Source organism: Epinephelus moara, chromosome 24, assembly GCF_006386435.1.
Source record: "Epinephelus moara isolate mb chromosome 24, YSFRI_EMoa_1.0, whole genome shotgun sequence".
NCBI lineage: Eukaryota > Metazoa > Chordata > Actinopteri > Perciformes > Serranidae > Epinephelus > Epinephelus moara.
Window position 1 is genome coordinate 21,486,545 of NC_065529.1, and position 26,617 is coordinate 21,513,161.

The 26,617-nt window shown below is 45.3% G+C and overlaps 1 protein-coding gene across 8 annotated transcripts in view; it reads right to left on the reverse strand.

The window, feature by feature from the left end:
- magi1b (membrane associated guanylate kinase, WW and PDZ domain containing 1b) overlaps positions 1-26,617 on the reverse strand; it is a 167,811-nt gene that overhangs the window by 23,760 nt on the left and 117,434 nt on the right. For 5 of the 8 annotated variants that reach the window (XM_050037299.1, XM_050037295.1, XM_050037301.1 and 2 more), the window contains 9 exons: positions 25,874-25,909; positions 21,428-21,485; positions 20,250-20,383; positions 18,196-18,315; positions 15,305-15,490; positions 14,489-15,148; positions 4,419-4,450; positions 3,896-3,940; positions 1,786-2,032 (listed from right to left, as the gene is read on the reverse strand). In XM_050037299.1, the coding sequence (XP_049893256.1) occupies positions 1,786-2,032; positions 3,896-3,940; positions 4,419-4,450; positions 14,489-15,148; positions 15,305-15,490; positions 18,196-18,315; positions 20,250-20,383; positions 21,428-21,485; positions 25,874-25,909 (1,518 nt within the window). The remainder of the gene's footprint in view (positions 1-1,785; positions 2,033-3,895; positions 3,941-4,418; positions 4,451-14,488; positions 15,149-15,304; positions 15,491-18,195; positions 18,316-20,249; positions 20,384-21,427; positions 21,486-25,873; positions 25,910-26,617) is intronic. The other 3 variants (XM_050037298.1, XM_050037297.1, XM_050037300.1) reach the window with 3 other exon arrangements.

Consider the following 26,617-nt stretch of genomic DNA (forward strand, 5'->3'; position numbering starts at 1 on the left):
GTTTAAAGACCTTGATCTTGGCAGAACTTTTCATTACAACGAATGTTGCGTAGAGAAATGTCTCTGCTGTAGCTGAGGCCTGAGCCCTATGGGGTGCACAGAGCAGGATTTTAGGCTGAGAGCTCAATGCGGCGTGAGGAAGTGGAGGATTTACACCTGCTGGTACAGGTCAGCTGTCCCCCTTGTCATTTTCTCTGCACTCCTCTCTGCTTTTCTATTCCTCGGAATCCCTTGATCTCCCAAAGCTTGACCTTTCTCTTAACGTTTCTCTTTTACGTCCCATTTCGATGTTTCTGTCACATCTCTCATCGTTATCCTTTGTGTTGTCTTTGTAGTCCTCCCATTTGCACAGAGCAAACTGGCTCAGGCAATTTAGCAAACCCCTGTTGAGACTCCATCACTTTACGACAGGTGTGTCGACATAATCCCCCCTTCCTCTTGGTTTCTTCCACTCTTTATCACTATTTCCTTTTCAAATCAAACACTATTGTCCTCTCAGCCCTTCGCGGCAGCTTGCCAACAGGCGTCTGCACTACTAGCCCACGCTCAGCCCTTCTCTTCACAGTCTTTTTCATAGGCATCTAAATAATGAAAATCCCTGACAAGTGGCGCCTGGGAAAGTGATTAGATGTTAAGGTTTCTCAGCCCTTACAGACTCCTGTTTTTTCTCTTCCTCTCCTGTTTTTTTTTTTACTTGACAGCCGATCTGAGGGTTATTCTTTTTAATTGGAGCTATCCCCTCGCTTTGGCAAGGCTAGTCAAGGAGGAGGGGGGATATGCAATCCACTGACATCCACTCCACTATTGCTGCTAATTATACGCCTGCATGTCTCTTAAGGGAAGTCTAGTGTAAAAGTGTGTCAATGGTGGCAGCGTCGACAATTGGACCACGGTGGCATCTACAGTAGTACCTTTTAAACGACTGGACAAAGAACATGTGGGAGACTAGTACCCCTTGGATACTTGTCGGAAATCAATGCTAACTTTGTAGCTTTGAAGAGCTGCTTTAAAGGGAATAACTCAACATTTCGGGAAATACATTTATTCACTTTCTTCTTGCAGCAAGTTAGATGAGAAGATTGATATCACTCTCATGTGCGTACATTAAAGTTGCAGTGTGCAGTTATGGACAAAGATGGTTTATTGTTGAGTCTCATCCCCCTCTCCGCGCCAACCCAAAGCATAATGTGGTAATGATACTCAAAAATCAACTCCAGAATTGCAAACTCTGCCTTTAAATATAAAGAAAGAACCAGTGGGCAATTAGCTTAGCCTAGCACACATACACAAAGCAAAGAAAATTTGCTAACCTGCCCTACAGAGTAAAACAAATCTGCCAACCATGTCTTGTTTGTTTAATTCGCACACGTACAGAAATGTAAAAACTTCTTTGAACAAAGCCAGGTTCACTGTTTCCGTCTGCTTCCTGTGTGCTAAGCTAAGCTAAGCTAACTACCTTCTGATTCTAGCTTTACATTCAGTGCACAGATATGTGAGTGGTATCGATCTTCTCAAGACAATGAATGAACTCTTTTAATTAAACATTAAAAAAAAACAACCACATCTCGTTAACTTAAATGTGTATCAAACAGTTCTGTTTCCATTCTTACCTCGATGTGAATACTTGGGAATATTAACCCGTTACTTACATGCACAAGACTTATCTCTTATCCCAAATCTTGCTCCAAAACGTGCAGTACCATTTAAACACACCAAGGGTCTCCACTGAGCCACCAGCCCCATGCAGCCCCTCATCCAACCGCCACCAAAAATGTATATACTTACGCCTACTTTCATACATGCTCCTGGACTGCGCCCAGATCTTAAAGGGGTCCGGTTTTCTTTGGATGGTCCCGTCTGCTGGGGAGTCCTGGGGCGGCAGGCCTGGCAGGGGCTGAGAGGGGGGCGGGGGAGCGATGCTCTCGCTGAGGGGGGGCGCCAGGGACGGGTGCACGGGCGAGTCTGTGTGGGTGCTCCGGTGGCTGGAGACACTATGCTGGGAGCTGTTCTGACTGTCCTTTCTCGACAATTGCTGTTGAAGAAGCAGATGGATATTATTTGACAACTGAAAGTCAGCTGTGTCGTACACCTGTGAACACGGAGGCCGAACTGAGCGCTGACAGACTGGTAGAGACAAAAAAAAATTACTGCATGCTCAGCAGTGTAGAAGACAAGAGGGATGAAGATTAAAGAAGAATACGGAAGAATTTTGGATTAAAGATCAGACAGATTAAAGATTGCTGCTCCTTAGGGTAAAAGGGAGCAGAACCTAAAGTGTATAATGTCAACCATTGTTGTGTTACCATTCAGCACAAAGAATAATCAACCTGTTTTATTCAGGGAATTATTTTAGCAAAGGGAGAAAAAAAAGACCTCAATGGTTTCTCATGATTAAGTCATTCAGCTGTGGGAGAAACAACTGTAGCTCAGCTTACGAGGTTACATTGCCTATTCCTTTTGTTTAACAGAGTGGAATGTATTAACAAGGAACTGCATCCCCTGCTGCATATGGAGAGATATTCACAGTGAATAAAGCACTCGTGGGGTTTGAAACGAAGGGAGGGTTTTACTGGTGAAGCCAGAAATGTAAAACTCCCCATAAATTGCCACTGGCCCCTCAATAACATGGGCACTTAAGCACCTGCTCGAGGATTTGAAGGGAGTGGTGCTTGAGCAGGGTAAAGCACATACAATCCTGAGCTCAAGTACAAGTAAAAATCCTTTCCATGACCCTTGTCACACTATCGTTCTTTACTGTCTCGTCTTCACTATTACTCTGCAGATTTTCAAAAAAAGAAACCAGCGCAGGGAAAGGGTTACAGGCCGAGAACGAAAACCAAGATATTTTGAGACATTAAGAGAAAATGACAGCAGTTCTGTCTCTTCACGTCACGTGACCTCCCAGTACTTCAGATGTGGTGGACTAAAATACACCAGGAAGGGGCGGAGGCAAGCGGCTCATCTGTTCTCAAATATCAAAGTGTTTGGCCTTCAAAGTGCAGCCGTGTCTTCAATAAATTCAAGACTCATTACTCCCTGAATCAGCCTGATACACCTCTGCAATTCATGTTTATATTCATCATCCTTGTTAGACATAAAAGGAGCTTGACTCTTTGGCAAATAACCGTGGATCCAGCTGGAATGCTTACTCTACCCAGTGTAACCTCACAGGCTTGTGCGGTGAAATAAAAATCAATGCATTCCTATAATTAGTCACAAATGCAGGCCGCGTTAGGTGCTAAAGTCAGACCTCAGGACTGATGCTTCCTCCTGACCGCAAAATGATTTTTTCGGTCACTTTCATTCCATCAAACAAAATGGTGCCTCCATTAGCCAATGAGGCAGCATGTTTTTTTGTTTGTTTGTTTCTCTCGCTCAGTTAGATGTATACAAATTCCAAATGCTATCCCCCAATCAAATGAAAACAAATCTCTTGCTCTTGATGGATCTATTAGATTTGACCTTCTGCAGTCATTGGGTTCTCCCTCTGTGCTCCGGGACTGGTCTAATACATTGGTTTCTGCTGCTCCAATAACTTATTAAGGAGACAGGAGATGGGGAGGAGGGAGGCAGGGAGGGCTGGGGCAATGAAAACAAATCCTTGCTGCTTCCTCAGACTCAGCTCAATCCTTGATTTGCCACCATCAGGCCACACTTAGGTTCAGAGCCTCGATGCATCACAGCATGAGCGGTCATCTTTCACGTGTTTTGTTGCACATTAACAACCAAACCTTATTTTAAAGCATCATGCATTAACTCTATTATCATCCTCAATTTATCTGCTATGAGAATGCTATACCATCACCACTATTACCAAACTCATTACACACCCAGCACCAATACCACCACACCTCATTCCCCAAAACTTTCACCCCATCTCAACAACATCACATACCCTCCTAGTGTAATCTCTGTATGGAGGAGCCAGCTCAAAATCATCCTGCAAAACAAAAATTGACAAACACACGTTCAGTCAGAAACAGTCAATGGGGTCCCTCCGTTAATGCAGCAGATATCACAGGATGAGGCCGACGCTCAGCTGTGATCCCACATTCAACTCTCACACTGCAAGCTTAGCACCCTGCACGATGCGATCATCAGCGCGTTAGCAACCCAGCTCACGCTGTGCATCAAAGCCCCTCGTCCCAGCCCCCGCCAGAGAGGAGGAGGAGGAGGGAGGGGGGGCTGATGTGAAGCTACAGGGATCCACCCCCGCACAGCACAGCATCCCATGTCTACAAACAGACCCACAACATCAGCACAAGTTACACCTTGGAGGGAGAGAGAGATGAGGTAGGAGAGGAGAGGCAGGGAAAGTGAGCCAAATATCCATCTGACAGATACACCATGGAGGACAGGAGCGTGAAGGATGGATGAGAGAGCTTATAGCTTATAGAAATAAAAAAACAACTACTTACCAGTTTGGGGCTCTTTTTTGCAGGTGCCACCCCTGTGAAGCCAGACAGAAATGGGAAAAAAAGAAAAAGGAGAAGGTTATAAATGTAGTTTTAGTGTATCATCCATGTTTAGAAAAAAGGAGAATGCAAAAAAAGGAAGGAAAAAAACAACAACGCAGACTCCAAAACAATATCACAACAGTGCTCATCTAGCCCTCGTCTCCTTCTCCCTCCTTTCCTCTCTTTCCCTGCTTGGTTCCTTTGCTCGCCCATCCACGGCTGGGGTTTGAGGAGGAAGGGAGGGGAGGTGGGTGGAGGTGGGGGGGCAGGCAGCGCGATCTATCTGCATCACTGCCGCGGCCAGCGCTTGGCTTGACTGGTGCAGCGGAAGACTGGGGCCAGCCCCAAGGGCTAACCCTGCGCTTGCCAGAGCCTGGCTACCCGACGGTGGCGCACGCATGTGAGTGAGTGTGTGTTTGAGGCAGGAAAGTGAGAGTTTAAGAGGAGAGGACAGAATCCTGGAGAGCAACTAAGCCAGAGAATAAAGAGAGATGAGTAGAGAGGAGAAAAGCGAGCTGTGCTCTGGAGTTCCTGTCCGTAGCATTACCCATGGAGAAGGAGTCCAAGATACTGAACATTAAATTATAGGCAACCGTCAGTTCCCCTCTTACTGAGACCATCTTCCTGTGTCCGCTGAGCGCCGCGCTCCGCTGTCGAAGGCTCCAGCATCTATAGGCAGTTGCAGCGTCCTCCCCGTCTCTCCCTTTCCTGCTGCCTTTTCCTTTTTTTCCCTCTCTCTCTCTCTCTCTCACCTCACTGCACACTGTCCTCCCTCCCTTTTCTTCCCTCAGCATCATCACCCACCCTCCCTCCCTCTTCCTCTTTCTCTCTCCCCTCCATCTCAGTCTCCCTCCCACCCCCACATGCTGGTAAACATCCACGCAGCTGCACACACACACACCCGCACACACACACACGACACACGGGCATCAGGCGGCTCTGCGCGGCGCTCCCCGACACAAATCGAAGTGTGCTTAAAAGGTATGACAGACGGGGTTCTGCCTGAGTGAGCAGTGACCAGAAATATCATCACGGAAATATCATTATCGCGTAGAAGCACACAAAGAAAAGACTGACGGGTGACTAAAATGCTAACACAGCCTGGATCTAGCCAGGGAAATTTGCTCCTTAAGCACATCACTGCCCTCTCCCCCTCCCTCAGTCCCTCCCTCCCTCGACTCTGCATGGAATAAACAGTTGTGTGAAGTTATGGAAATGAGAGCTGGAGAGGGAATGGATGAAACAAAGAGGAAATGCAAGACTTGGGGTGCGTATTTACCTCTATAAGATTCAAAATTCAACAAAGGGTGGAGCAGGAACCACACACACCTCTGACATACAATAGGGGTGTGTAACACATGTAAAGCATGAGTGAGGCTAGGCGGCGTCTGATCTAAGAAAATGGGCCACTATTGTGTGTCAATCCTTTAGGGAAACAGAGAGGATAAGATCTTACACACAAACACACACACACATACGCGCTTGTGTCTTTATCTCTCAGACATCTGGGTTAATTCACAACTGACAGCTCCAACTGTGTTGCGTCTGCAGCTTTTTTTCCTCCTCTCCTTCCTTTCCTCCCCCACCATCCTTCCCCTCGTCTCTCTCCCCTTTTCACCCCCCCTTTTTTTTCAATCAATAGGAATCATTCATTCAGGAGCACATAAATCACGACGCGGACGCAGATGCACACTGTCAATCCCGAGGTATTCTCTCCGGGCTAAGCATGCTGTCAGTCAAAGTGTCAGGCTGGCGTTTGATTATCCTTCATCTATCCACTGCAAGTGATCTGCTGCTGCCGTCCGTCAGTGTCTCTCAGCGCGCTCTCTCTCCAAGCTTTTCGATCAGACACACCCGTGGAAACGAAAAACAGACCCGGGTCGATTCAGGTCTTCAAAACGCACTGTGCCTGCTTCCAAATTTCTTGGATCTTACTGTAAATGTAATATCACTAAATGAGATATTCATTTAAAGATACTGAGCTCAATCTCACTGCGAGGCCTTGATGCCCTTTGACAAATATCTATAAACAAATTAAAGTCAAGGAAGACGAAGCTGTGCGCAGGTTAACACTCCACTGGTAGGCAGAAGCAGTTCTTTTTTCCCCCCTCATCTGTGTGTAAAGCACCACAGTGTGTTTGAAGCCCCCAGATCAAAAGGTATTGTGGGTGTTTGGGCCAACCTCCAGTGCTAATTACATACAAGAGGGAGGAAAGAGCGGTTTTGGACAGGTGGGCGATCTCGGCTGGCCCGCGCACTGAAAGCCTGAGTGAGAGAGTGTCGACTGAATTCTCCGCGCCTCCAGCTCTCGAATAATGGACCAGGGCTGCTGTGGGCTCCCCCTACATCTCATTTCATTCTGCTCACTAAATTTTAAAATGTGTGGCAGAAAATGCATTATCAACAGTGAGAAATGAAGGGCTGCTCAACCTACGGGGCACCGAATTTGTATGAAGTGTAGTTTTTATGATTAATGATATATTAACTGATTATTGTGAATTTCAATGAAGCCAAAATAATGAAGTGTCCAGTGTATTTGAGGGTTGCAGTAGAAATGTTTTTATCGAGCTTGACAGAATAACTGTTGTGTTGTTTCACTGCCTAAGGAAAAACTCAGCGAACACAACTTGTTTTCCTCCGTGTGACAGCTCCACACAGCTGATTAAGGTCCAACAGTTTGGGCGCAAGACGACAGTGCAAACGCGCGGTGGAGTCTTTTGCAAACACGGGGAAATAAAGTGTGGTGGAAGCACCGACACACAGAGTTAAAGAGCTGCGCACTGTAGAGATGAATTCTGCAAAAATAGCTCCCAGAGGAGGTTTGGATTAATTGCGTTTAGCTGAACTGGGTTCAGGCTGACAAGAGGGACTGTACCCTCGACTGTACGTCTCCCTTCAGCAAATGGGAGCTGTTGCAACAACCTGGCAGCACAGCAGTCACTAAACGGAAGCCATTATTAAGCAGATTATGTTGTCTGTCCACGGTGCGCGAGCGTATGTGTGTGTGTGTTAGACGTGTTGGTAGATCTCGGCTAGGAGTGATGGCTTCCAACAGGCAGGTCCATCTGTCACCGTGGCGACAGTGCCTGGTGACCGTGGGGAACTGACAGACAGTCTCCAAGGAGTGAAAGGCTCACATCAGCTGTGTACATCAGCGGCCAGGATGTGACAGCCCTGCAGAGTACAGCTTTATTTAGCTTTCTCTATGTGTGTGTGTGTAAACAGTGAAATTAAATGTGACAAGAGCGTACCAATGTGACTAAATGGAAAGCAAAGATGACCTGGAGAGCATGTATGCATAAGTTAAAAAAAAAACAAAACTGGATGGAACATTTTTCTTGCGAGTAAGCCTGTGGTGCTTGTGACAAAAAAATAGCAACACCTAGGAGTGTGTTTCCACTGTATCGAGCCTTCTATGGCTTTTAAAAAGCAGAGGTGAAATCCCCTCCTCCCACAGCTGCACACATCCATCCAGAGGAGACCCCGGTGCAGATTATGTGCAAGAGCATTGTCATAGAAACAAAGGATGGTGCTCTGGTGGAGATTTACAACTCGCCCAGTAGCTATGGAGGTGTGAAGACATGGGAGATAGGTGGGGGCTGAGGGAGACCGAGGCTCACCTTGTCCCCTGTGCAACAAGCAGTGATTCACAGGCACAAGCCTCCGGCAAACCGGTGTGAGCCGAGGTGAATCGTGGGCACCTAGCGGGCAGACCGCTCCCCCCCCATCATTGCTTTTCAGGACTGCAATGCTGTTCGTTATGGTGCCAGTCAGCAGAATTTTTAATGCGAAGCGGGCAAAAATACGACGCTTCCTGCCCATACAGTGAATTGATTTCCTGCTTTGGTCTGCGCTGGGACCCATCATCAACGTTTATCTCTTTCTAATGGGTGTGCACAAGACTGTCCACATTAAGCAGGCCTTGTGAATGTACATGCCGGTAACTGCGAGTTTGTTTATGTGGGTTATGTAAGTTCACGTAATTGCGTTCGTGCCTATCAGCATGTGTCCTCAAAGAACACTAGTCTGTGGAGTGCTTTTTGACAGGAGGCATTTACAAGCTGTCTGCTCACTTGCCTGACATTATGCCAATAGGAGCTATATACCGTGGCAGAGATCCTCTCGGTGCTTTTACCCTCTTTAAGCCACACGCCCGTGGAAAAAACAAAGGAAAACACACATTTCAACCCTCTGTCTGTCTTCAAGGGGACAATAAATCCCCTTCAAAGTGCACTTAAAGGCAATGAGAGGAAAGGCAAACAAACCTAAACAAGAGGAAACACACCCTTTTGTGCTTTAACACCATGGATGCTCTCAGGTGTTTTTCAAGTAGCCATGCAGATAATCTAAGGTCTCTGACATTTGTTTGGGTGTTTAGATTCTCATTTATCCAAAGGAGATAAGGCAAGCGAGTGCGCAGCGGTTCATCAAATACACTGACATTTGCAAAATAGTTTAACACCTCTTGCCTGTGTTATTCCCTCAACCTGCCATTTGTCCGTCCGCTGGCTACGTGGGAGGAGAGAAAAGGTCCATCTCTCATTCTGAGGAGAAGAGGAGTGCGAGGCCTGATTGCCCAGCAGGGACTAATGTGTCACTATTGATTGATGATTCATGAGGTGGGGTGAGGGAGGAAAAGAGAGAGAGAGGGCAGAGCATCATGGGGGTTTCCGTGCTGCTCCTTCTTCATCTGTGATCCTCTGACACGCTTCCATCCACCGTTCTCCTTCTTCCTCTTCACCCATTCATTGCGGCTGTCTTTCCTTACATTTCCTTTACATGGCTACAGTTACTGCAACCAAGCACAAATTACCTTACAGTGCAGCACCTGCCAGGCCTTACAAACAGGTAAGAAAACACGGGGTATAGCTCGATGGGACAAATGGGCTTCATTTTTCCATAGCTGACTAATGACACGAGCTGCTTGACTACTGAAAGCCTGTGTTTCAGAATTTCGACACCCAAACAGGTTTTCGCTGACAAAAGGCTGTACGGCAGGTGTGTGCGTCCCGACAGACCCTGTAACATTTACACCTTTTTAAAGGGAACAGGGGAGAGGAAATTAGCGTCTGTGCTACAGCAAGACATTAGGGGCCAAAATGAATTATATCAGCGCATCAGCGAGGGCAGGAGAAGACAGGCAGGGGAAAATGAGCACATTAGAGGAGTGTAATTAGACAAATGAAAGAACAATGTATCACGAAACACAGAGCTGATTGAAGCAATAAATCATGCCCCATGTGCTTATAGGCTGTATATCTCCGTGCAAAATGCCTGTAAAACCTCTGTGGCTTGTGGGCATAGTTTATGAGACACTGTCAAAGTCTCACAACCTGATACTCTGACCTGTTGGTGGGTCTTTCCTCTGCATGTATCAAGTGCACCAAAAATGGTAAGTCATCGTAGACAAAGAGGATGAAAGCAAATGAGATTCACACTGCCAAGTTTTTCACACTGAGATCCATGAATCGCAGTCTCGTCCCCCCCAACGTTCAGCACACTGTGGCTTAAAAACACATGCTCACATTCTCACGCCAGCTGACTCGTGCACCTGTTAATGCACAGTGAGAAAGACAGTGGGAGAGAGGTGATGGGGGCACACTGTTGCGCACGGCCGCCTTAACAAGTGCGTATCTCTGCGCGCTGGTCCTCAGGGATTGGTTCCCCATCTTCATGACGGTGAGTGGGTATGAATCTATACACTGACAGTGGGGGAATGGAAACAGAAACGGGTGATGGAGGTTTGGAGGAGGGGTGGATCTCCACCAATTAGCACTGTACCAGGCTCGCTCCGCCTCGAATCCATAATTGTATGCATGACTGTTGGAGTAGAGACTGACAGCCAGTGTGTGTGTGTGGATGTGTGTGTGTACACGCACAAGTGCTGTTTGCTCAGGGAGGAACAGATTCTTGATAGATGGAAAGAGAGTGAGAGTAAAAGAGCGCACAGGAGAGAAAAAGATGTATGTGTATGATAAGCAAAGCTGACATCAGGACCCCAATTAGAGACCAGTGTGCCTCGCTGCTACTGGTGGAGCGAGCCGGAGTGAGGAAGCAGCGAGGAGAGCAAGAGCAGGAGAGTAATTAAGGCACCGTATTGAGAACCTTGGTTTATGTTCTCATGAGTGCAAGTGTGTGTGTGTGTGTATATGTCAGACACGTATGACACGTGAATGGTGCAGTGTGGGTGAGGCACTGACGTGGAAAAAAAAATATGTGATGTAAACAGATTCATCAGTCAACATGAGGGAATCTGAAGGACAGAAAATGTGTGGGAATTCAGTGGGAGGAAGAAATACACGGCAATACACTCAGAGTGTATGTGTCCATGAAGCTTTGATGGTGTAGAGGTAACCATGGTATCTGATCTCTTTAGCCCTATTAGCATGGGACCAATATTACCTGGGGACCTCTGGTAATGTGTAATAATTGCAGAGGTCATCTGTGATCCTAGTGCATGGGAATCTGCCATATCCGTAATTTGTCGAGTCAAATTATCTCGTATATTTCTACAAACACAGAGGTCACGTGATGATATTAGTCCCATGCGAAACGCCATCAAGGTTATTTGTAGTTGTATTTAGGTTTTTTTAGTTTCCTCTGCGCCTCATTTCTACTTCTTTCTCGGTTTTTGAATTATGGAGGCTGTGCTGGCAATTATAAATACAAGTTTTGACAGCACTTTGGGCGCAGGAGGCTCATCTCACTGCACAGCATGGAGACCCATTCGCAGAGCAAGCAAGCAAGCAAGCTCAAAGCCATCAGAAGAGCAATATCTCGAATATGATGAGATGGATAAGACATGACAGTGTGTGGCAGAATGTCTCTCTTCGTTTAACCCACATTTAAAAAAAGAAAAAAACTGTACATCTCTGTTAGTGCTGTTACAATATGACTGTGTGCATCATATCTGGGAACTGATGTCAGCAAATCTGAGTAAAATACAGACCATAGACTTCATTTATCCTGTGCTAATGCGCCGCACAAAACAGACGTTATTTGCATATACTACACTGTATTAGCCATCAGATTTTGATAAAAGCCCAGTTCACACAGGACCAGTGTTACCTGGGGACCTCTTGTAATGTATAACAACTGCAGAGGATGTCTGTGATCTTAATCCTGTGTCATGTATGCCATGTTGGTAATTTGTCAAGTAAAATTCAACTGCAATTACCTGCCATATTTCCACAACTACAGAAGTCATATATTAGTCCTGTGTGAATCAGCATCTGTGTGATTTGAGGTTGTATTATTTTTTGTTACTCAGAGTCCTGACGTCATATCTGAGGGGTAATGCGGGGTTAAAGATTGTATTAAAATATGAATAGTCCAATCGATTGTCGAGAGGTCCTTTGTCTGAAAATCTTTAACAATTCTGATGATTACCCTCATCATTGCGGTCATTTATCAAGCAGATATACCAATCATTATCTGGTCCCTGTTTCTCCCATGTGAAAAATAATCTGCTCCTTTATGTCTGTTTTCTATTATTGGAAACCAAACACTGATTGGATAAAACAAAACATTTAAAGACGTCGTCCTTCACTCTGGAAACTTGTAACGTCACTTTTGTTCTAACATTTTAAAAACAAAGCAATTAATCGATTTATAGAAAAAACAAATGAATCAGTAACAGAGAATACTTGCAGCCCTGGATCAATATCATTTTCGTTGCTCATAACGACAAGAAATTCTCACACACAATTCACATGCTTCATGTCAAAAATGTTCAATACTGGTATCAGTGTGATGGAGCTTTGCTACTTTCCTACAAAAGCCTTTTGTTCTTTTTACAAAGAAGCCAAATGAGTGTTGTGGAAACACAAGCCTCATAAAATACAGTTTTAAATAGCAACCGTATTTATATCTAAGGTGTCTGGTTTAAAAAACAAAAAAGAAAAAAAAAAGTATGAATCTGACCAAGGCTTCAGTGCCAGGCTTTGGGACTTGACAGCTTTTGATATGTAAAGTGCTACGGACACAATTTCAATTGGTACCAAAAAATAGGGAGGTCTGATACCCAGCTCTGGTAAGGGACAAATTAAAAGCTAGTCTAATTTGTAACTGGGCTCACTAATTACTGTCTGTGTTGAGATGGTGGAGCCATTAGGCTCTTCATCAGAAAGGATCTCTGTAAAACATACAGTAGGCAGCACTCGATACTTAAATGTGCAAATGGGAGAAGTGCAGTGAGCAAACTTCTGTTGCACTATTCCTCTGCATGAAGCAGCAGAAGGGCAGGACTGTCTCTGAGAAACTGTAAATCAAACTGGATTTCATATTTGTTTCCTGTGTTTGTGTGTTTCTCCACTGACTGGCATCCTTTGTAGCAAACATAAAAGCCATTTAGCGATGATGGTTCAATTACAAAGCCCCTTATGCATTATCATTATCCATACCTTTGTCTTTAGCTCAGTGCCATTCCCTCTATCACAGTCATATCTGTCTGTCTGCGGCCATCAAAGCCCATCACAGCGTTTACACAAGCCCAGCTAAACTGCCTTCTGTTTTATTGACAGCACATTAAGCACCCTGGCGATGATGAGGCCGTATCACTTTATGGGCTTGTGTTCACTTGCATGATGAAGAAATGCTCCTCATTAGTGAAAAGCCAGCGAGGGGAGGGTGGTGGAACGGTTTGGGCTGTGTGGGTGTGTGTCGAGAAGCGAGACAAAGAGAGAGTGTGACAACATGGAGAGAGAGACGCAGATACAAATTGAGACGGAGTCGCACACGTAAAGAGCGAGACAGAGAAAGACGGGGAGTCAATGCGAGACTACAATGTGACTTGGCCACCATTCATTGGACCAATTTCCCTCGACAGTTCTGAGCACTTAACCCTACAGAGGAGATAAACTGCGCGTGTGCAAAACACACAAAAAAACCTTTCAGTGACTTGAATTAATAAGCCCCAATGCAAGCTATGGACAGTCTGACAGAGAAAATAGTCCAATTACTTGTATCACACAGTGCGTTTAGAGCTCCGGAGGTCTGTGAGTCTGAGGGGGATTGGAGGGAAAATACCAAAATTCAATCATTTCAGTTTTATCCTCCATTCACAGTTGCTTTGTTTCCATTTAGTGCTTCTGTGCGACAGTGATTTTCAATCAGAAACCACGACAAAGGCTGGGTGGTGCATGGTGAATGGAGGCATGCAGGTGCACTTTGTTCACAGCATTGGCACTGACCAACTAATACTGAAAATGTATATTAGCAAGCAAAATGATTTCAGCTCATACCAAGCCAGATCGTCTGGTGGGCGGATAAAAGGCGCGCCAGCACAATTTCGGTGGCATCTTTTAAGCGACTCACTTAACATGGGAATACACTAAAAGCCTAAAATAAACTAGACGTGTTTGACAACCAACAAACACAGCAGACAGAAACAGAGGGGAGCGCATAAGAACCTGGGCAGAGAGACGGAGAGTGTTCAGACTCTCTGACCTGAAACACCATCTAAATCTCACTCGCCCATGTTTACCCTTCTTATCAGAGTTCCTTCATCTTGCCTTTTAACTTTTTCTTCCCTCTGCCTCCTTTCCATTTCAAGACAGCTATAATGTTCTGACTGTCAATGCTATTCAGTGTAAACACCTCACTCTGTCTTCCCACTTCTCTTTCAGAGCCACGTCCTCAAATGATATTTCAACCTTCTCTGCGGCTCCTTTTCTCCTTCCAAATAGTCCCTCTATCTTTGCTTTTTTTGCAATTTCTTCTTTGCTTCCCACCCCTATTTACATGAATAAATAAATATGCGTGTCAATAAAAGAGCTCTCTGTGAGCTGGGACAGCCTGTAAGGCAGAAGCCTATTATTTTTTGTCAACAGCATTGAGCAGATTCATGGGAAAGGTTTGTTTTGTTCTGCAATTCTTCAACATATGGGCACATAAATCAGAAACCGCCGTATGACTTGACACCTGTTCGCTCCATCTTCCTCATGTCCATCTGCTCTCATCAGATACAATACCGGCGACAGATTCACTGAGACAATGTAAGCATGCACGAGGAAGGATCAGCCTCCACTCACCTCTCTGCACCAGCATGGTGACCTCGCTGCCTTTAGGACACTTGCTGAGCAGGTCGACCACCTGGTTGTGAGACATGCTCTGCACGTTTCTCTTGTTCACCTCCACGATGATGTCGCCCTCTTTGAGGCCGCGGCAGCGCGGGTAGTCCACGATCTGCTTCACTCTCTGCCCTCCGCCTCCGGGACTGTCGGCAATGGTGAAGCCGAAGCCCTTGTCTCCTTTCTCCATGTGTACAGTGATGAGCTCTGGTTGTGTTGCGATGGATGAGGCCAGGGTGACCACGTCGCTGGGGTAGCCGTGCTGGGAAGAGGTATCGGAGGCCACCTCCGCTGAGGGGCTGTGGGGTCGCGGGAGGCCGTTGAGGGGTGCCCCTCCATTGGTCGAGCCGTTGTTGTTGTTCTGACTGCCGTGGCTGGACGGCGAGTCGTAGCTGTTGGAGGCCTCCTGCCCATTGACGATGATGGGCTCTTTGTTGTCGAGAATGGCCACTGAGGTAACCAGGCTAGTGTTAGGGTCATCGGGGTCAAATGGCAGCGGGTAGCCGCGGCACAGCTCCAAGTTGACCATGGAGCCAATTGGGATGGACTGGAAGATCTTCACAACTTGGGCATGGGTGTAGCCGAGCACACATGTGTCGTTGACGCTTACGATCACATCACCTTAGAGTTGGAGAAGAGGGAGAGGTTAGTTTATTTAGCATGTAAGGTACGGTTTGATAAAAGTTTTGGATCCTTAATTATACACAATCAGCATTCAGAAAATTAAATTAATCACAATTCAAAAGCAGCAGTCCTGGATCAATTTAATACACCAACCTGTCTCCATTTTGCCGTCGAGGGCAGCGGGTCCATCTAGGACCAGGCTCTTGATCTGCAGGAACTCGTCTGGCTCGTCGCCTCCCACAACAGTGAAACCGAACCCCCGACGACTCTTTTTCAGCTTGGTATTGATGAAAGTCCCCTTCAGCTCAGATCGGTTCCGAGTAAAGAAAGGCTTTCCTCCTGTACACACAAACACAGACAATTAAATTGAGATCTTTCTGACACATTGATGAAACAGCACAAACTCAAAAAATCAGCTTTGGCTTCCTGTTTGCACATCACCAAAAATGCTAAAACTGTTCTCTGTCTGGCGATATATTGAATCGGTATATTCCAGTAAAACCTTTCTTCCTCTTTCTTTGCTTACTGGCAAAGGAAAGTTCTCTTCAAAAGACCTGGAACTAACCTTGACAGTAAACGAGTTTGCCTTTTCTTTCTGGTGTGTCACGTTTGACATCATGAATGTGCCAATAAATAGGCTAGTAAACAGTAGAGAGCAGCATGGAGGCCAGTGAAAATACTATGGTGTTTATTATTCTTTTATATCTGTTACTTACTCAGTCTCTCTTTCAAATGCTATGCTGACTAATTTGGAACGATGTTAAAGCGCTGTTTGGATGCAGACGGTCAATATGCGCTGATGGTTGGGCAAGAAAAGGGCCAAAAATTAGCGCGTCCACCATGTTTCCCTCACTGCCAATCGGAGCTGGACCTGATAAATACCTGCAGCTCCTACAGCCTTTTATCCCAGGAGTGAATGCTGATTGTAACCCCGCTAAAGACAAAAGCCTGATGTTAGTGAGCTTGTGGTCCAGTGGGAAAAGGGGCTTTAGAGTAATGGTTATTGACTATGGTTTGGTGATGACAAAATGTCAGTCAAAACAAGCTGATTATAATTTATTGATTAATTAGGTCAAAGGGGAATCGAAAAAAACAGGATGCATGTGTTAGAAAACGTAGGTAATTTCCAGTGTAAAATCCCAGTCAATTCAAACCATGCTCCTGGTGCCATCTGCTCTAGGTTTCCACCATCCTCAAAAGACAAAACACCTTGATTCTGGGATTAAATGTGGCGCTACATACGACAACATATATTAAATTTAACATGGTGCAAATCAAATGATGCTACTTTGCATTGTTCGCATTTACTGGTGGTTTTGTGATAAAGATTTAACAGGGAGGCGCCTGATTTTTTATGTCAAACGTGTGAAGGTCATATGACAAAAGCATTTGTATGAAAGAGCGCTCTGCCTCGGTGAACAGCTCCTGCAAACAAGATATCTCCATCATTCAACAGTGGCTGTGAGGCTTTAATTAACACAGATATCCACGAAACACATTTCACAGTGGTCTTAAGTCATGAGAACAATCTAAACCCAATTACTCAGCCATCCTTGTTCTTCCTGCTTTCTCTACCTCATTATCAGGCATTAAGGAGAAAATGAAGAAAGATATGAGATGGAATCAGTCTAAATCAAAAACTTGAGTGAGGTAGTCATCCGCAGTCGTCACTGTCGAGAATGCGAGGAACGAGGAACAACAGGGACGGGCCGAGCTCTAACCGTCTATTAACAGACATGATGTGAGCCACGTACGGCAGAAAATGGCTTCACACAAATGAGTATGGAAATGATGGCAGAGGTGAAGGAAGGAATGAAAGTGAACAGGGAGAAAGAGATGGAGAAGTGTGCATTAAAGAGAAGGGATCACAGAGGAATGTGTGCTTGGTGACCAGCAGTACCACATTAGGTTATGCTTCTGGTACAGTTTATGTATTCAATGAAAAATGCATTACCCTTGGAGTCAGTTAGTGTCCTTGTGTTTGTGTTTTTTTTTTTTACTCTGGCGCGTGTGTCTGTGTGTGCAGCACCTTTGAATAGTATTTTTCAGAACAGGAGAGATGTAACAAAACTGTGAACATTGATGGCAGCTTTATCCACAAGGGATCCAGAGATGTAAGAACAGACCAGGAAGCAGGAGAAACATGAAAGCAGGGAGTTGGATAAAGAGATATGAAATGACGCCTTTCTCTGGAGGAATGTCAAGGCCTAGGACGTTACAGTACAGAGTAGCGGAGAGACAGAGAGTGAGACAGAATGACGGAAAGGTGGACGTAAACAACAACAGAACCGAAGCAGAGAGTGGCAGGAGACAAAACAATAGCCAGCGAGACGGCGAATGTGAGCTATAACATAAAGAGATTGATGAGGCAAAAAGGAAAAGACGTCCCACAGAGCGGCAAGGGAGAGTAAGAGGGAGAGACAGGGTGAGGCAGTTAATTCTCCGCCATGGCTGCGCTAATTAGACAAGCTGCTAGTGGGAGGCTGGTATAAAAGGAGCTGGCAACCAGGAGAAGGAAACACACAGTAGCGGCGAGACACTGTCTGTAGGTGTGTGTATCGCTAAATGGTGGGTGAAATCAGGCCATTATTTGATCCGAAAAATGGAGCGACATAACTGAGGCTCCAAGAGAAGCAACATGTGGCCGCGTTAAACACAGAGGGAAAACGTATATAAAATAAAACTGTACTTAGCGGAGTCGTATTCAGTTTGTCGGTTGGGAATATACAAACACTGCCTGGAGTGCTCTATTGGACAAATGTAATCTACTGTACATACCAGATGAATAGAAATTAATTTTACTTATTAAGGATATATGATGAAATGAATACAGAGAGCAGATTTATAGTGTCAGTTCATTTCTGGTCCTCCATCATTAAAACTCAAACGCAGCCTGAGGCACTGGCTCAGGAAAACAGACTACACTGTACGAGCTGAATTTGGTTTAACTCATAATAAGCCGCTGTGGGTAACGCAGCATAGACAACAGGGAAGTAATGAGTTATGCTGTTTTTAATGACTTCAGGTCTTTAACAGGAACTTACGTTTCTGTCCCATGGCGTTGGGCACTGGAGGTCCTGTCCCAGGGTCCCTGTAGGTCTCCTGGTGGTTGGCAGCGTAGCTGGCCAGCGGGGCCCCTGCCAATGCCGAGTCCTCGATCCATTCTGCAACAGCAAGAGGCACATGTTCTCTAGATGGGGTCTAGACAGGTGCACAGCTGCCCTACTTGTGGAGGAAACTGGGGCTAAGGGCTCTGGGACGACATGGCCTACTGTGCTGTGTGTTTGGGAAAAAAGCCATTTTGCTTTCTATGACGCAAGAGGAACTTGTGAAGGAATAGTTTGGAAAACTCTCAGTGAAAATGATACATCTCCTGGTATGATGTCTGCCTGGTACTCAGTTACAAAACTCAAACTCTTTCCACAGAGCAACAGGGGAATGGAAGTGGTTAAAAATACTGACTTCCAAGGAAGTCTGCTAAAGGGACAGATCTCCCAAAAATCAAAAATACATTTATTTTTTCCCTTCTATTTATCAATCTAGATTGTTTTGGTGTGAGTTGCCAAGTGTTGGAGATATTGGCCATAGAGAAGTCTGCCTTCTCTCGAATATAATGGAACTAGATGGCAGTCAGCTTGTGGTGCTTAGAGTGCCAAGGAGCCATTTTCTTTCTACCAAACAACCATGCAGAAGGAAGCACGCATTTACTCATGGACATCAGGCTCATGTGCATGACAGCCCGACATTAACGGCATCCTCCTCAGTCGAGCTGTAACATTAGCTTGCTTAGTGGTTTAATGCTACCTCCTGTGCAGTGATACGGTTGGCGGGTGTATTTGGGTAGACAGAACATAGTTCCTTCAAGAAACTGCTCACAATAAGGTCTGTGGATTATCTTGAGCAACCAAGTCAGGATTTCTGGAAAGAGACATTGCTGTCAAGGTTTTTTAAATGTATTTTTTTTTCTTTCTTTTGTTTGGCGCTTTGAGCACCACAAGCCGAGTGCCATTTAGTCCCATTATATTCAAAAGAAAGCACACATCTCTACAACCAATATCTCCAACATTCAGCAACCACCAGCAAAACAACCCAGACTGACAAATTACATCACAGGTAGGTGGACAAATATGTGCTTTTGATTTTGGGGTGGACTGTCCCTTTAAACCGACATTACAGTTTCAGATAACACGTTAACTCGGGTGAAACGGGTCACACAAACTTCATGAAGCTTTTAACACTGTCTCACATCTCCCTACTGAATAAAAAAGGGAGGTGTGTGAAAACAGAGTGGCCCATTTCCTCATACTGGCTACCATCTCTGATTAATCACCTTGTTACGGCATCACGGCACTGATCAGACTACAACCTTCATTAATATTCTTAACAGTGAGGTAGGATCAGTGCAGAAGTGAAAAGAATAGGTAAAAACCCGGCTTGACGGTACTGAGGTTTTTTTTTTGAAGAGAGACTGAGCTTTCAGACGAAGGAAAAATCAGCAGGTAATTGAATGGAATCGAATGATTTCTGCTGACTGAGCAGAAGGTGCAGCGGGATAGGAGAGCTCCCATGAGGGCCGGCCTGCATTTACAATTAATCTCTTTGCGGGGCGTCCTGTGAATGCATAAGGTTGAAGACAGGAAGCAGGAGCAACCAAAGGTTCCCAATTAGTTGTGTTTTGGCAGCAGTGTGAGCTACATCATCACTGTTATTACTGGTAGCATTTAGCGCTTTATTAAGTGACAGAAATTAGGGAAGAAGCTCTCTTAAGCAAGCAGATCGACAAACTTACCTGTGTTCATCCAAGAGAAAAAAAAAGCTTTCAGGTTATTACCACAAACAAGCGTCAGAACGCAACACAGAAAACAGAAATTAACTTCAAAAAGGCTGCACGACACAGCCGCAAATAATAGTTATGTCTTTATGGAAGAGCACTTAGCAAATCATAAAGCAGCAGCAACACCAAGTAATACTGTAGCAATAGTTGCCATAAAGACACAATCTCACACACACGCACACAGAGATATATGCAGACGACTCAGTCACTCACATGAATAGAAAGAAAGGAAATGACGCCCTTGGTGGGGGCTTGTGAACGAACCTCGGATGTAGCGCTCACCTTCGGGTGGCTGCTGGCTTTGGGGCTGAGGCTGCTGAGGCTGCTGCTGTTCCAGCTGCCTGCGCCTCTTAGCCTCCAACACTGGGTTCTCATACTGGGTCTTCCTGTTGATATGACTTTGGGACGGTGGGTGGAGGGAGGATCGAGCAGATGGAGGTTGAGGGAATAAGAAATGAAGGACGGGAGGAATGAGTAATAGGAGCAGAAAATAAGAATAGAAAACAGGATGTAGGACAAGAGGTAAATATCAGCAGGGAAAGTGGAGCGCAGCAGGGAGGGAAAACACACATACAGGAGAGGGTAAGGTAATAGAAGAGAGAGATAGGGTCAGGACAGGGAGGGGAAAACATGGCGATAAGCTTTGATTAATACACAGTGGCACAATATGCATGCATCCATCTATACTCACTGCCCCCCCCCCGACACACGCGTGACACAATCACACCCACAAATCACATCAAATAAATCTCACTTTGATGACGGCTTAATTCACAGGGGCTACAAACAGACTTCCACATCTTCCACACCAGCCCTGGGAGGTTTTCCCACTAACCTACCAGCACCGAGAAATTACACCTGAAAGCACCACATTGTACGGCAAATGAAGGAAACAGTGAATAATGTATATTAGGAAAAAAAGCCTAAATATTGCAGAGACAAAGAGGGGGGAAAAATTGAAATGCCACAGCCTTGAGCCCCAGGTGCTGCTTTGAACAACATCAAAAACGCATGAAACATATTCGTATTAATGCTGAGGCCCAGGGGCACACACAAGATGAGATGCACACATATGCACACACACACCCACACGCACATGCACACACCCACACACAAACACACACACACACACACTCGCCGCATGTTTTCCCAAATGATAATGACACAAACAAAATGGCCTACATTTTCCAGTACACAAAAGACCAAAATAGCTGCAGCGAAATCTGATGTCTTATAGCAGAACTGTACATACATTACATTTGCTCATATTTACAGTAAGGTCAAGAGTTGCTTTTGACAAAATGAAAATGTGTGAAAGCATTTCAATTCATGTGCAAGACAACAAACGCAAGGCCACTTCCTGTCTGCGTGAAGCCTGTGCATTTGCATTGGAGTGTGCTTGTGTGGGTGCTGGGTGCCTTTACATACTGTGCGCTACTTACTCAACATAGTAGACCCCATACACTGGATCGTCTATTTTCTCCCATCCTGGTGGAAGTTCTATAAAAAGGGAAGGAGAGAGAGAAGTGAATGAGAAAGAGGAAAAGGAGGAAAACTGGAGGCTGTGAAGTTGCTGGGGGCCATGTATTGAGCCATTAGAGGCACGGCCAGTGGAGACCTTTTGCCTCTCCATTGTGTCTGCCTGTCAGTCAGTCTCCTGGGCCAGAGTGACTCAACAGCTTCACAGGCTGTCTGCATCACCCCCCCCCCAACCCCCTCTCCTTGTCCCCACACACTGCTGACATTTCCACACATCAGATAAGAACAGAGCAAGACCCCCCTGGGCAGAGATGGATGGATGAATGGAGAGATGCAGAGATGAAAGGAGGTGGGACAAAGGAGTGGCGACGGGGTCAGAGAGAGGACGGGAGGGGAAAAGCAAGGGAGGAAAGACAGGTAAGAGAAAGGAGGAGGGGCAAACTGGGGGGGAGCGGGAAGTCGGAGTAATCCAGGCTTTGAAACCATTGTTTAAAAACACACAATTAAAAAGAGCCTGAAAATGTGCAGAGAAAATTTTTTGACTTTAACCTTTTTTTTCCCTCATAACAGAGACAAACAGTCACAAAGACAGGATCTGAAATTAGCAACTGCCAAATACATGCAAACTGTTGGCAGCGGCAGGAAAAATAAACAAGCCTTCTGCTCCGTTGGTGGAGCGCACAGCAGAAAGACCCATTTTTGAAAAGTCACCTGTAACTGCTATATAAAAACAAAGCTACAGGCTGTAAAATGTTTTTCATTTTGATTGACGGTTGAAGTTCACCGAATTCTAACCCATAACCTTCAATAGAAGACACATGAAAACATACACGCATGCCCACTGGCTACTGTATCAACTTCACTACCTCACGCATCCATCACTTTTGTCTGAAGGAATAGCTCAATGTGTAGTGAGAGTGTAGTCTTGTGAGATATAAAGACAGAGGTATGGTGAGAGTGCGATGGATGCGCTCAGAGCAGACAGGAAGTAAATGTACAGTATGGGTTTCAGTTGGCCATGTACGGTGCCTTCTAACCCCCCAAACCCCACCCATGATAAATAAGCAAAGAAGCACATTTCCTCTTAATCTGATGGCTATATAGTGAAGAGATTCCTGTCCTTGGCTAAACCCAGTGTGGCTGTGGTCTCCTTGTTTGAGCGTGTGTCCTTACATAGGTCACTTATCGTGGACCCAGACTGCACCTCGACTTGACTGACAACCTTCTTCATTTGAGGAAGTGGCAGTCAAAGTGGCTGCCTTCCCACAGCAGTGCCACCACGCATGTGCAGACACTCAACAAACTTTCACATAAGTAAAAGTGAAATTCATCGTAATCAGTGCTGATGAGGCAAAGATATGAATATGACTGGGCCCACTTCAACAGAGTGTAATCGCCCGATGGTGCAATCTTGCTGAATTTCTACAGTTGTTGCCAGAGAAAGTGATGCTGTTATCTCCAACAGAGCCATTTGATTACGGCGGCATTGATTATTGGCTGGCCTCCACATAGATAATGTCAGAGTCTTCTAATTGGCTACAAACACAGATTGTCCAATAATCCTCTCCTGTGATGTATCAGTTTTACATATCATTACCCTCAGCCAATTAAGCCTCGCCCTGTGTGCAAGTAGATGGTAATTACAATCATCCAACTTGGAGAGCCTCCCTCTGCTTTCAAATGAGGAGGGCACTTGGTTGGAGTGGAGTCAGCAGCAGATGCAAAGAAATATAAGCCAGATGGGAATGTTTAAATTGTATGTACGTGACAGCTACAGATTACAGTCTGTCTGACCAGGTATCCAGCAACTGCAGACAAATCTGCAATCAGAGTCATTCTGGTGCTCGCCAGCAGCTCCAGTTGCTATACTTCCATATATTCTGCACCTGCTAAATGCAGCTAACACAAAAAGCACATGCAGCTAAAAGGGACTGCAAGGTTACAGCGTTAGCGCTGTTGCACAGGGTGAACCCACAAAGCGGGCATGGTGAATTATCATTCAGATTTTTGAACTGGAACGTTAAATGGAATGCAGTCCCGCATCGCCTCGCGCAAAATTTTAATCACCCACTTGATTTCACACTGCACTAGTTCCGCTCCTGGAGGAGCACCTGTGTGTCGGTGTGTGTGTGAAGTGAGTGTGTGTGTGTGAGAGAGAGCAGAGAGAAAATTTGGTGTTGCAACCATCTCAACAATGTGGCATACATTTCAGTGGGTGGAAAAGCAAATGAGAAAGACAAAGAGTAAGAAATCTGTCACTCATTAAGCTGTGTTTTCTCCTCACGCTGTGTCCCTCTTCCCACATCCCACCTTGCTGAACATATTGTGAATTCAACGGGGAGTCAAGCATGATGAATTACATGTTTAACTATTTGCATCTCATTCTCTTGATACAGTGCTGTGATTGATTTCTCTTGAGTAAGCATGTATTACAGAGGCACTTTGTGTATGTGTATGTGTGTGTGTGTGTGTGTGTGAGTGTGTGCTGCGCATTCACAAAGTGCTTGAGTCTGCTCCCCCTCAGAGAACTGAAGTTAATTGCGTTCCTTTGCCCACCTGTATTGGATCATGGTGATCAATAATTATTGAACATGCTCATCCAGTCGAGAGCTGTCTTCTGGACTTGTGTGATCTGATGATTACAATGTGGCAGCTGTTTAAGATGCTTAACGAAGGGAGCTGCTAACAAAACTGAGGCCCTGAAGACGGCTGGTTTGCCTTTAAGTGTGGCATCAACGTTCTATTGTACGCAAGTTCTGCTTTTGTCCTGCTTTTATTGTTGTTTGCTGCAAACAGCTGCCTGCCACTGCTGGAAAATACAAGCTTGAAAGAGGCTAAAAGTAGTGATATTGTTCTGCAGGTGACTCCTTCACAGTCATTAAGTCATCTGACTCAATGTTAATATAAAAACATATTGATTAATGCAGCTTTAGCAGATGATGAAAAAACATACTTGACTCTGATGCTCAAATAGAGTTCCCGAGCAAGTCTGTGACCCTGAAGCGATTGAAAACCTTTCAAATCTCATTTTACAAAACTGAAACTGGTAACAATCAAGCTAAAAGAAGTTTCATTCTTTCACTTGTCAGCAGCAATACAGCATGGTGTTACTCAAAAAAGACATGAGAATAGAGAGGCAAAGTCCGTCCCCTTCCGATGTTCCCCACGGGACCTTATTGTGTGTTCCACTTGCACAAGGAAGTCGGAATTTCCAAGTTCCCAGTTGGAAGTTTCAACTGAAATGCCCCCTGAAGTTGGATTTCCGACTTAAAAAGTCAGCCTAATCTCACCGACCTTGACCTCAAGATCAAAGATGGCTGCTCCGCACATCAACAGCAGTGAAAGTTGTGGTAATCTACTGCTTATTGGCACCTTTGTCTCATTTGTGTCTCATTAAATCAGTCACACACACAGTCCTGTCCACCTTCTAACTGTGCACAATGTGCTGTTATCAACTGGTACTGCTGACAACATCTGCTTTTCCAACTTTGTTGCACAAGAACATGATCAGCTGAGGTATGACGTCATTCCCAGCTCTGATCTCCGACTTCCAAGGTAAACGGAAGGCAGCATCAGGTCCCATGGAGGTCCAGCAGAAGGGGAGGGACTTCAACTCTCTATATGTCAAATGTGTATTTATGATTTTTGTCCCTCTATGTCATTGTACCTTCAGGTCATCTCAAAACATGCTCATCATAAAGGGTTACTACAATCATTAATCAGATAGCTCCCCTGATAGAATGACATCATTCATTACTGGTGCATAACGGTGCAGGGCACAGTCTCCAGACACCATTTATCCTGCACAAGTGGCCGCGCTGCTGTGTCTGATAGGCTAGTTAGTGCACTGATGGGCCTCAGGAAAAAAAAGCGTCTGTTGCCGTCTGGCTCAGACAGACACCCATTAGGAAATCATCATTATAACAATCTTCCTTGGATCAGCCCTCGCCTCTTATGTATGAAATGACGTCCTGCCCGTGTGCGAGTGTGTCTGGTTCGCCGGTGGCATGTGGGTAAGTTGACAGTTGTGTTGAAGAGCGGTTTTCTGATCACACACAGTGTGTTTGTTCAAAATCAAAGCTACATACAGAGAACAGGCAAGGTAAAGGTCAGATCTCTGTCAGCGTGGCATGATGTGTCATTTCTAGATGATTAGAGTCATTTTCATGGCATCGCTCGCCAACTGTCAAATGACACCATGAGCCACTGGTGGTGGCTGCTGTGCATGTCATTATGTAGATGCGCACTATTAACTGTCGTGACTTCATTTTCTGTTTTTATAAATTCATCTGAAACTTTCTGAATTGCAACAATGAATCAGATGTGTGCAAAACCAAGGTGACACCAATGATGGAATGGTGAGTGTGGGGTTACAGTATATACAGTATAGATGAGAGAGAAGAACCTACCTAGATCATTGTCCAGCTCCTCTGTGTGTACCCCTTCTGCTCAGCAGGACCAACATGGCAGCACAGGATCGTTGTTAGAGGGAGAGAGGAGGAGGGCAGAGGGGAGAAAAGGTGCACATCTGTGAGTGAGTCAACTACATCTGAGAGTTAATCAACACCAGAGCCTCAGCGTCGTGTGACAAGAATCACAAGGCATGTTCTCCCCCGAGATCTAACTAGATCTCTGAGCGTGGTTTGAGACGACAGCGCTGCAGAGGAATTTTAGCCTTAATACTGTTATCGCAGTTCATTTTGTGAGTAGTAATGTGCCTTAAAAAAGGGAAAGACGTGACTGTAAAAATGACGCACACGACCTCATGAGCAAAATGGAACGCATTTTTTTCCTGTTTTTGCATTTCATGGTTAAAAATCAGCATTAAATATCCGTGAGCAGGCGCGATGCCTCAGTACAGGTCAGCGAGGGCATTACTTATTTGAGCTACATGATGCGAATGATGCAGTGAATTCCTTGAAGCTGTGGGGCATCTTGCTCTGACAAACAGCTGAGAGAAAGAGCACAGCAGAGCAGTGTCACCCAATGACTGTGGCCATTTTACGTGACCCAACACTGACACCTAAAGGCTGCTGGGGGAACAGCTACTCCTGTATAAACATCTGTGGTTATCAAAAGAAGACATTTGGTGTTTCCTAACTCATGTTTTTGGTCTAATCTAGCCGGGAAACTTGAATTTAAATACAGGGATA